This window comes from Falco peregrinus, chromosome 6 (assembly GCF_023634155.1).
Source record: "Falco peregrinus isolate bFalPer1 chromosome 6, bFalPer1.pri, whole genome shotgun sequence".
Lineage (NCBI taxonomy): Eukaryota > Metazoa > Chordata > Aves > Falconiformes > Falconidae > Falco > Falco peregrinus.
In genome coordinates, this window is record NC_073726.1 from 39156956 (window position 1) to 39169153 (window position 12198).

A 12198-nucleotide genomic window follows, 5' to 3' on the forward strand; every position below is an offset into this window, starting at 1 on the left:
AGCAGGGGCTTCCCTTGTCACTTCTGCATGGGTAAATGAAGCAGGGCTTGCGTAAAAATTCACTGATACAGAGTGAGCAGAGAATGCAACTTGCAATCAGCTTTTACTTCTTGGTCCAGCTTGCTCCAATATCCTGCAGTTGCCACTGAATTAAGCAGAAAAGCTGAGATCAAAGTAGATGTGATGCTTTAAGTGCTAAAAGTCATTCTGACTTCCTCAATGGTAAGACAGTGAAAAGCAGGGGGGGAAAAAATCCGTGCTTCTTCCACCTTACGTGGCCAGCCATATCCTAGCTATATTACTGGCAAAATAAACACTGACTTGCACAGCAATGCCTTCATCCACTACGCCCAGGTTTAGTTGCCATAGTAACTTGTCCTGGAGATGAACATGATATTCTGGACAGCAGGGAAAAAAGACTGATTCCACAGATACCAGTCCTGAAGCTCAGAGCTGGCCACAGAGACATGATTGCACTTCTTTGTTCATTTCTCTGGCACAGCCTGAGTAATTGGTGGCATGTTGTTCAGCCGTGATACACAAACATGGTGGTGCATCATTATTGCAACCCTGGACTTAGCTGTGTTCAAATTAAGAATACACTGAAATCATCACAGGCAAAATGAATACCATGATGGCAGCAAATCTCCAACCTGAGGGTGCTGGAACTGATGGTGGGCAGTTTTTGTGTGCTAGCAGTGTCACTATAAACTCACTATAAACTAGCTTGTAATAGCTTCCTAGCTGCCAACTGAAGTCCTCCCTGAAAGATCCCTGGGTTCACATGTAATCCAGCAGGAAACGACACACAATGAATTACAGAGCATATTTGTTTAGTTCATGGCTTTTGGTTTAGTGCTACCGGAACCAGAATTAGACAGTACTAGAAGCATATAGGTAAACTTATAAAGTCACCACTGGTTCAGTAGCAGAAGTTACTTCCTTGATTAAACAAACAGACAAACAAATCACATGCAGATAGCCAATGCTATCCCATTAGTGAGCAGATGGGAGTACAAAAAAAAAAGTATAATTAGCCCTAAAATGAAGTACTGTTGATAAAGCTAACTGCTAATAATAAGCCAACTGCTAATAATAATTTTATACTTAGATTGCATCAGACAAGCAGTTCACTTGAGGACCTAAACTAGAACTGGGAATTCATGGGAGAGTCCCATGGGTGTGGAGCTGCAGCCTGCCAAAGAGACACTGAGAACTAGAAGCATGCTGTGACTGGGCAATGTGTCTTCTTCAAGCTATTTCCTTTGTGGACAACCTGCAATCGCAGTATTATATTTAATTTAAAACTGTAGAGTGAGTAGTGATGCAGAAACAGCTAAGTAATTTAGTTAGTGTTGGTGATCGTCAAGTCCTTGTCACCATTGGATGCAATATATAGGGCAGAGGGAGACTGCCAGGAGTAGAAAATCCCTTTAACTGCTGCTTACTAAGTTGTTAGTTGAAGACGTGGGATGAAATGTGAAGTCAGTTCTAAAAATTCAGACTTTTATGATTTTTAGTGGCAGTAAGGAAGATGCTGACTAGCTCAGGTGCTACTGTAGTGAGAAGTAAACCCTTCCATGGAAATCTATGAATATTATTTTGCTTTGAGAAACAGCTTCTACTTGCCCATTCGTGATTCTTTAGTAAAAGTAATACAATTCATTTAGTTAAAACAGACCCCCAGGATAGTGGCTTTAGAGTGTATCAGCAGCCTTGTTTTGCCCAGAAGCCTTCTCCACAGGAATCACTAAATAAGTGATAGAAATGTAAATATGAATGAGTCGAGTAGCTGGGAACAACGTAAAGCTCTACACATGTGTGCACAGGAACAGTTAGCATGCTTGTAGGTGCCTCTGAAAAATGACTTTCAGGGTTTCTTGCAGGGATTGGATGTCATAATTTCTTTCCCTTGTTCTTTTCAAAGGCAGGAGGTCCTTGTGTTGCCATAGGAGAGGTGTAGCATGCTTTGGCTCTGTGCTGATGTGGGAATGTGAAAAAAGGCCCTTGAATGAAAATCTGGCATTGCCTGGTCGATGTGCTGCTGGAACAGGGCTGTACTTGGTGTATGTGTACTGCTGAGATGCTAACCCTTGGAGAAGCCAGGGTGGCTGGCAGTCTGCAAAAGACCTTAGCAGAAGTTTGGGAGGGTGTTTCATTGTTCCTGCAGGAAATGCCGAAGCACACTCCAGTAGGAAATTACTTTAATCCTGCCTTTGTCTAATAATTCACCAAAAGCAAGTTCTTGCACCTTTTATTGGCTTGAGAGAGCTGAAGTTCTGCCAAGTGATGAACGAATGCATCCAAGCAGCCTGCTTTAACCACAGAGTAGACAATGAGACTACGTTGTTGCAGGAAGAACCACAAGCAAGGAAAGTGTGTTCCCCCTTAACATTGGCTTTGTTCAGCTGAAAGAAAAATGGGGCAGTGTTTCTATTCTGTCACAGTATTCTTGTGGACAGCTTGATGTTTCCACTGAAAAATGTGAAGAAACCGGGGTGGCAGGACTGTTGAGTGGCAGTGGATGGAAAATGAAGACAGAGGCAATTTTCATTGGCTCTACCCCCTTCCCGGTTTGTTACTTGTTTTCTTCTTGGTAGCAATGCTGCGTAGGAGTTGGGGCATTTTTGAAACATCTCTTGGGTACTATGGGTGGGAGGCAGCCAGAGTGTTTTTTCCATTGGTGTTGCTGAGGGCTGCTGCTTTCACTTCTGAGTTTTATGGTGATGGATATGTCATCACTGGGACCTGTTTTAATGCCAGCTAAACATTATATAATGGTTTGTTTCACTATCCCCAGCCTGCCTTAATTCATAACATTAAGGAAATCATTTAAAGGCTTTGCACTATAGTTCCATGATTACTGCCAGTGCAGAGAGGTGTTTGTTCACCTGGTTTCTAAAGAAACATCGAGAAATGAGTCTGTGTGGGACTTAGAGTAATCCAGTTTGTAATAAGTAAAAATCAAGGTGCCAGGGCTTAATATATTAAAATTCATCAGTAATCGTAATGACTGTAAGTTCCAGTACTTCATTTAGAGAGGAAACATTTTTTAAAATTTTTTTATAATCTTCTTTCACTCTTTAGCAATTAAGAAAAGGTAAATAAAACTAGTTTGAAGCTCACCAGATATTAGCATTGCTCTTCCTTGGCTTCTTTAGATATATCATTTAGTTACCATAGTAAACAAGTACTCATATAGACTCATTACGTAGTTACAGGATTTATTTTTTTTTTCTGAGCTATTTTGTGACACACCTAATTAAAATCTACTGCTTGGTTCACCTTTGAATGTAATAAAACCCTGCCTTATTCTTTCTGTCAGTTTAATCCCTCTTTCTTTTCCATTGACATATTTCTAATACATCTTCAGACAGGCCAGACACTCCTGCTTCATCTCTACCAAATCCGCAATGCTTAACACCTTTTGACAAAGTGGATACATCCTCCCTGTGGCTCAGAATTGATATACGTTGTCAAAAAGGGTTTTCCAAATGGTTTCTCTTTGTCACCTTTACCAGATTTTTATTTTCTGTCATAGAAATGTGCAGTTTAATGTCGCGTTTCAAATCATTTTGGGCTGAAAAAGTGTGTAATAGAATCAGGGTGTCCCCTGAATACTCCTAACAGTAGGAGGTGCCTCTTTGTTTTGAACACCAGAATCCCAATAGACCCATGACAGCAGTGAAATTACACTTTTGACTTTGTTCACTAAAGTGTTTCTTTCTCTGTATGATTAAATGAGAGCAATCAACAACAGCTTCCTCTAAAATGTATGAGTTTCCCCGTTTCTTTTTCATAAGAAACTCAGAAAGGATGCTGTGCAATTCTCAGCTGATTGTGTTTTCCACAAAAGAAAAGAAAAGAACCAAAAAAAAACCCAAGCCTTGCTTGATTCAAGGAGAGGTGGCGGTTTTATCCATATTAAAAATCCAAAAGCAATTGATATATTAATATTTTTCCTTAACCCAATGTTGTTGCAGCATCCCAAGCAAGGCAGCAATGGTACAACACAGTGGCAGATTTTTACCCTTTTGTTGCTTCATTCACCACATTTTTAAAGGGAATATATGCTAAAGCACCAAATATAAAGTATTGAATCTGAATATAGAAAATAACCATATACTTAAGGTTCTTTGTGAATTTAGCTGATCCTCATGGACTACATGGTTATGTCAATCCAAAAGATAAATGTAGTATTTTCTGTAGATTTATATGCAGCCTTTTAAGATTCTGGTGTTTCTTCTCATTTGCATGTGACTGAGGGGACATACCCTGTTGCAGGGTTTGCTGTGACTGCCGGTCCTGTTTTACACACAGAGGCACTGGCACATCTCTTGCTCCATATTTAGTTGTTCAGGGCACAGCTAGCTTCTGGCCACTTCACTGAGTTTTTCTGATCCAGAAAAGAGACATACAAAATTCTTGTTTCTTCCATTTTAGGCTGTTTCAGCTGTATTTTGGGGACTCTTCCCCTCCCCCCCCCCCCAATATATTCCCATTTTCTGTGAATATTAACCAGCTCTGGATTAGTGAACATACATGCTCTGCACAACAAAGAAAGTATCTGTGAAATGCAAGGGCAAGTACAATCCTGTAGTTTGTCTGGGTGGGGAGTTAGGTAGCTGGGCTCAAAAGAGGAGAAAGGACTGGGGGAAATCCGTAGTTTGTTTTTAGAAGGGATCAAAATAAGTGACAAAATAAGGCCTCTGTGGCCTCAAGACTTTGGAGCAGTTTCTCCTGTTCGTTTGCTCACTGTAGATGATGCTGTGTGGAGAGGGCATCAGAGCTGTAGAGCATGGAGGGCAATGCACTGAGGGGGCTGCAGATGTGTGACTCACAATTTCCTATCCTGCCAAAAAAAACTTTCATTTTTTTTTAATTACTACTTCACTGGTGATAGAAGTTAATGACTGGTATAGGTCTGAAGCAGCCTTGTCATCAGAGAATATTTGGTTGGTGTTGACATACTTGTTCCATGCAAACGTGAATCATCAGTCTGCCTTTGGCAGGCTCGCCCTATGGCTCTGCTATAATATGTTTCACCAGTGTGGCTGAAATTAAAATGTCACTATTAAACATGGCAGAATCAGATGCTCTCTGGGCACTGCATCTCTTTGAGTTCTTCTTGCTTCCTATGTAGCTATTTCTGACAGTTTAATAGGACAGCTGTATTCTGGTATAAAATAATACATTCATATTTCCACAATGCATGAGGAGCTAAATGTTTTCAGAGTGCTCTTTCATGGCATGCATGCATCTTTCGTGCATGGCAGAGGTAGTAATGCTCACGTAATGCCCTGTTGCTGCTTAGTTCAGTAGGAAATGTGAAGTCAAAATGAATTGTCCTGCAGGACTGTGTAGAGCGGGTCTTTAAAAGCAGCTGCCGGGCTGTTTGTGACTGCTGTGTCAGCCAGGCTCCCCCCCTGTGAGCAGTTACTGACTTTGGACGATTGAATTCAGGGCTCTGGAGGTTGCTTGGTGGGAAAAGCCTTCAGTCAGTGCTTGGCAGCTCTGTCACTGTGAGGTCACAGAAAGGGCAGTTCAGTCTTCAAACCCAATTAGGGCCTGATTCAGCACCTCTTCAATCACAGGGGAAAATCCTGCTGAGCAGGGTGACTCCCAGGCCAGGCTTTCACACCCAGGCTCTCCGGTGAGATGGCCAATGAATGTGCCTGTTTTTGTCACTTGGGCAGTCAGAAGTACCCTTCGCTGTCATGAAACGGCTAAGCAGCTGGTGTGGAAAGGTAAAGAGCCTGGTGAGAGGATAATGAGCCCACCACAGTTGAGTTCAGACCAGTGACCTGTACATGTACATCTGCATCCCTCCTGTCACTCATATCTAGAGCTGTCTAATTCCTTGGATCACATCATTTGACTCTTATGAGCAGCTGTAACTTTAAAGTTGAATAAAGTCCAACTGCTGAAAACATTAATGAAAAACATAAAACTGAGACTATTATATCAGGTATCAACAGCATTGCTTTACTTCCCCCATTCCCCCCCTCCAAGGATTTGTTTGGGTTTTGGGTGGGTTTTTGGTTTGTTTGGTGTTTGGTTTTTTTTTGGTGCTGGATTGTGCTTTTCATCCCAGGTGGCTGCAATTTCTAGTGAAAATAAGATGAGCCATGAAAGCTTGGTCCACTTGCTTCTGAATTGCTTTTTATATGATGCAAGTTCCTCAGGGCCCGATTCTACCCATAGAAAGTAAGAATGTTAGCTATCAACATCTATAGGAAGTATGTCAGTGTGCACAAAGGAAAAGGTGAACCCCAGACTGGTCTGAGTGGTCTTTAAAATATGGATTTCCTGTGAAATGGTGATTAAAGCGGAGGCAAAGGATAATTAGAAAATTAGCCTGATGTGCTAGCAGTTATATCAATGTGTGTTTTTATATTAGCTCTTTCAGACAAGCACAAGATCAGTAGATCCCTTAAGGCTCTCTTAAACTAGTGTGTAAATTTGGGTTAGTGCTGGATCAGCTCCTTTGATCACTCTGGTCTAGACTGTTGCCAGAGTACTTACGCTGTACTAAACCCACAGTCCCTTTAAATGGAGGCCTACTCAAGTGAGCCAAATTACATATGAAAAGGTTTTATAAACTGTTCACTGTCTTTGAGTAAATGTGTCTGCTTCAAAGCCAAATACCTTAGGAACTGGAGGGAAGAAAAAGAGCAAAGGTGTTGCAGAAAAGAGGTCATAGAGTTCTTAATTAATTTTTAAATTACCGTTTCAGAAATCCAAAAGAACAACTTTCAGCAAACCTTTACTGTTTTTAATTGGACCAGCACTTTTGTGAGCCTGTAATGTATTCAGATCCCATAAAGGGAGAAAAATTTTCCATCAAAAATTCTACGCAGATTTCTCTGAAGAAATTAATGAGTTACAACCACCGTGTCTGGCTGGCTTCAAGCACACAATATTGTTTTTGATTGTAGCAGTGGGGAGCCAGTGGGAGCCTTCAGTATGTAGGTTGCACTCTTGCCTCTTCTTAATTTCTACACAAGCTTATTTGCCAGGGAGTACTGGAAGTCCAGGAGCAGTAAATTTGTTATCTGTCAAAGCAGAGCTGTTTTCCCCTCATCATTAGAGCCTTTTCCCACCTCTGCCATTGGAGCACCATCCTGTACCTGTCTGTTCTTTGCTATGTGAATCTCAGAAATGTGAACAGTTCCTTTCCTCTGATAAGTGCTCTTTTCTTTTGCATAGTAGCAATAGTAAGATGATCATTTGGAAACAACTTTAGCCCAATATCATATCCAGAAGACTTGGAAAGTTACTCAATGCCGCTAATTTTACAAACTTGGCTTGTACTTGGGCTGGTTTTCTCAAGATGCCTGTGTTATGAATTTAGAAGTTAAGTTTTCATCTTCACGTGCCTACCCATGTTTGTTGGTCACATTGCAGTGCCATCAGAATACCTGGCATAGAAGTAATGCCAGCAAGTTTATCTGATTACCAAGAGAAGTAAGCTAGCACATAAAGATCACAGAAAGAAGACCAACTAAAACATGTAGAATCCAAGTGACAGTCGCTTATCTTATCTACACCAAATTCTGTGCAAATTCAAGAGGAGAACTGGTACACTGCTACTATCCAAACACTGAATTAATCTGTTGATGGTTGAGAAGCAGCTCCAAAACAGGCATTAAAGTCTTTGGGATGATACGTAGTTCATCCAGCTCTTTGAAAGCTCCAAGCGTTACTGTTCTTTCCATTATTTACACAGCTCTGTAAGATAAAAGAACGCAATTCTGTGAGTGAATGCATGACTGCAGAATGTGGTAGCAATACTGGGTACATTTTTCCCTTTTGTGACTTGTGTGTTTCAGACTCTGGAATTACACCAGGGAAGAATTAGACTGTATTTTGCATGTGGCATAGCAGATTGTTAAGAGGCAACAGGCAGGTGTTTGAGAGAATTTCCTCTGCTGTTTGTAGAGGTGTACATGAAATCTCCTGGCTGATCTATAGCTATTCCGTTACCTGTCATCTTTTGGCAGGTAACTAGTTAGATTTGTGTTAAACAGGATTTGCTTTGCCATTTCCATTTGCTGTTGGATCAGAAATGTTCTGACGTGACATATGACCAATCAATAACTGGAAAGTGCTTGCATGAGTCATTTGGAGCCAGTAGTTTAGACAGTGTCAGCCACAACTGGGATTAAAACCTGCAAAGAGTTGCTCCACAATCAGTGATTCTGCAGTATCTCCTCTGGGTGTCTGCATTTCACTTAATAAGAATACCCTGTGGACATTAGCTGAAATAACTCTTGCCTTTGTTGCTTGGATGTTTTTGTGAGCTCTGAAATGAACTTGGCATATACAAATATACTTTGTTATCCCGCCTAAAGGATGCAGGGGCAGGAATTATTATCCTGTTCTGCTGACAACTTCAGTAAAAACGAAATGGCTGTATTTTACTGTGACTCTGAAGAGAATAAGTGTGACTATACCCTCTGGTTTTCTGGGTATGTTTTACTTTTTTTTTTTTCTCTTTTTTTTTTGTTTTTTTGTTTTTTTGTTTCTGTACTGATGATGCTTTATTACTATTACAGGGCTATAATAATCCGAAATGGCGAAGTCATTCCAATGTCTTCAGAGTTCACACCAGAGACCGAACGCCAGCGACTTCAGTATCTGGTAAGAGACTTGAGGACCAAATCACATGCTGCTGATGACAAGCATTGCCCAGTAATATCTAAGGTTTAGACGCATGCCACTGAGTTACTGTGGTTCAGTGAAGGATCATGTGTCCGCTGAACACTGGTGACTGACTATGTGTGTCTTTCAGCCATCGGGAAATGTGCAGAAAAGCCTGATGGTGCAAATCTTGATGAGAGAGGTCTTACCTCTCTGTGAAGGCCATTGATTAGCATGGCTGTGCTTGTGTATCTTGTTCGGCTGCAGACCTTCAGCAGCTCACTGGTGTTGGGTATACAGAACTAACAAGCCACAGAGGTATTTCAGTCCATCCCAGTGTTTGCTCTGTGACAGTATAAAACACCACAGAGTGCTGTTTGTGTGTGAATGATATTGCAGGGTTTTTTTCCATTTGCTCTAACACTATGCCAATAGTATCTTGATCAGTGAAAAGATACCCAACTTAGAGATGATCTCAGCATCAGTAGCTGCAGGATAGTACGGGTGAAGAAAGACTAGTTTTATTTAGCGTAGCAGCACACATACGGCTGGGACAGGGTGACAAGCTGAGGACATGTGGGATGCTTTATACACCAAGTTGCGTTGGCTGATGAGCTGCTGCCCAAGAAACGTAAGTCAGAATGCACAGTGTTGTTTTTCATGCAAACAATCCTGTTATTTCTTAAGTTTTTCATTGATGGTCAGATCAGTTGGTTGGCTGTTCATCAAAACGTCATTCCTAACGTGGCTGAGAGATTTCTTCTGTGCTTCTTGTGGTCTCCTGCTTTTTCCTCTTAGAAATTTCAGCTTATGCCAAGGCAGACTTGCTGTTAATTTTTCTTGGCATTAGGTGGACAGGCTAAGGCTAGTGGCATTCCCCAATCTTAAGGTGTTTCTTATCTTCAGCCTGGCCCAAACACTGTGGTTTGAAACTAGGCAAAATGCCGGTGGTTGAAGGTGGGGGTGGAAGGTTTTAAAGAAAAATTGTAAGTGTTTCTGCGTTTGTTACCTTTGATTTTTTTGTTGGGTTCATTGGCGTGAAGCTGAAGATTTCAGAGGAAATACTGCTTTGGTAGTATTCATATTCGGAGAATCAAATGGAAAAGAGGCCTAATAAATATTTACAGTTCAGTTACATTTGAAATAATTTGTTTGCCTTTAAAGTAAAAGGTATCTTTAGTATCTGGAGAGTTTGCTACTTCTGTAGGAAACATGAGATAAAGCATTGCCTGCAAGGGATTTTTTTCTCTTTTGATGTCCTTTCTGGCTTATATTTGAAAACAGCAGCTGATCTGAAAAGCAGTTCTTCTGTTTCCTTTGGAAAATTCCTTTACCTTTGTTTGTTTATTTTAATTCTACATGGAACAAATATGCCAGGTCTGTGGGTATGTTCAAAGAAAATACATGCAAGACAGCAAGAGCGTGAAAAAAAATTAGAAATAGTTTCAAACATAACGGTCTGTAAGTAACATTTTTACTCCAGTGGTTAAAAAACCATCAAACAAAAAAAAAATCCCCTAACAAATTTTTTACAAGGTTGGCATAAACATTACACTCCAAAGGTTGCATTTGTCTTGCTGATTATATCCCAAATAATTCTTACTCACCTTGACTGTCCCCTGATTCTGCTATCAGTCTGTTGCACCATCAACATCTCTCTTCTGCCTTTATCTGAAAGTTACTTACTTTAGATTTATTTTCTTATTTGCAGTTAAAGCTGAGTTTCTTTGTTTCAAACATGTTGTGCTGTTCTTCCTGCACAATAGGAAGAAAATCACTTAATCATTTTAGCATTAATATTTTACTCGGTAAATGCAGAGATCCTGTTTGCTGTGGGGAATTACTGTGCAGGCAAAGGGAGGGTATGGATTTACAGCCTGCAGGCTACAGTGTTGGTTCCCTGTGCAGCAGACACAGTTAGCACAGGCAGGGCAAAGGAGCTTTCCTTTGCCTTTAGCACCTACTGATTGCATTGGCTGCACAGGACGTTGGTTTAGGTCTCATTTTCTGGGTCCTAATTCCCATGTACAAAGAAATCTGTGGGATAATGAGTTGTTCAGGTCATGTGAACATCTCTGAAGTCCTCCGCCTAGACTTAGACAAAATTGTGCTTCAGCTACTACTGGTTGGATAACTGAGGGGGGAACAGCAAATGTTTTCCCTATCCAGCTCCTATTTTAATGCAGGTTTTTTGTCATGTATCCAAGAATGGCCTGGAGTGTAGGCCTCTGGCCTGGCAACCTCAAAAGAGCAAGCTGACTACCCAGTTGTTCTGCCCAGCAGCTCTGGGTATGGTCATCCCTCCAGCTCCACCTGCACCCCCTGTTTTTTGCAGTGGGAGGACAGCATACAACTGCAGATTTCAGGCAGGCTGTATGGCAGAGGCAGACTTCTGTGCCAGGTGACTTGTGAGAGTATTGCAGAAGGCAATCAAACCTTCAGTTGTCTTAGGATGTAAGGCGTGAAAGCCTTGCACCGGTATGCTCTTGGTCCTTCAGCTTCTGTAGAGGGTCAGTGCACCATACTGCTTCCCTTCCACTGACAGGTGTTCACAAGCCTCCTTTTCTTTTGAATTTTTGTGTCTGTCTTTTCCTTTTCGTATTGTGACAGGAGACCTCTGTGCAGCTCCTACTCCAGGAAAGCCCTGGCTTCCTGTGTTGGTGTGTCTTGAGGGAAAACAAAATCCAGTATTGATTGGGAACTGCTCTGGTAGATTCATCAGTTTTGCAGGCAACGACTGCCATAGGCAATTTTCCTTTCATCTTCTGAGGAGACTATTAATTTCAGTTATAATAGTCTAAATTGCAACAGTAAATGGCGTAGATTTTGTTACTTACTCCCTCGGAAAATGTGTTTAAAATGAATGATGAGTGAGTGCTGCACCATATTGCAGATGGGTGTATTTCTGTTTGTTATCAAAGTTGCAATTTGAAGGTGTCCTGTGAGGTCAGCATGGCATTACTGCGTACTGTGTCCGTGCATGTAGCCAGACAGTGCCCCAAAGGTTTGGAGCTCAGCCCAAGGATGGTGCAGTGCTACTACCAGGGCAGGCTCTACTACTAGTAGAGACTGGGTGGCCATCAGTGGCAGTGAGTCGTGGATGCTCCTCATGTTTGGCCCCTTTCAGAAAGAGGTTCATGAGCCCAGACAGGCATGGGTTCAAAGAGGACCTATTCTTATTTCATTATTCAGGTAAGAACTAAGTAATACTGACTTATCTGCTGAAGGATGCTTGGGGAACCCAAACCTGAAGAGGAAATTAACCTAGATATTCTAAATGGCCATTCAGTGCTTCAATTACAAGTCAGATGAGTCTTAATTATTTTACAGTTTTTGGCTCCCTGCATCACCTAGCATAGGATTGCTTTGGCAATCTGACACGTTGCTTGACGCTGTGGTAAAAGATACGTGGTTTTATGGAAAGGATCTGGCCTTTCATAAGATGAGACGCCAATCCAGAGCTGGATTTGATACTCACTTCCCTCTTTCCTTCTACCACCTCCCTTAGTTTTAATCTCTGTTTGGCTTAAACATGTCCACGTGATAATGGCTGAG

General features: G+C 41.4%; 1 protein-coding gene across 3 annotated transcripts in view; it reads left to right on the forward strand.

Annotated features, from left to right (window-relative positions):
- PPM1H (protein phosphatase, Mg2+/Mn2+ dependent 1H) overlaps positions 1 to 12198 on the forward strand; it is a 152077-nt gene that overhangs the window by 97520 nt on the left and 42359 nt on the right. For all 3 annotated transcript variants that reach the window (XM_055807874.1, XM_055807873.1, XM_055807872.1), the window contains exon 5: positions 8559 to 8643. In XM_055807874.1, the coding sequence (XP_055663849.1) occupies positions 8559 to 8643 (85 nt within the window). The remainder of the gene's footprint in view (positions 1 to 8558; positions 8644 to 12198) is intronic.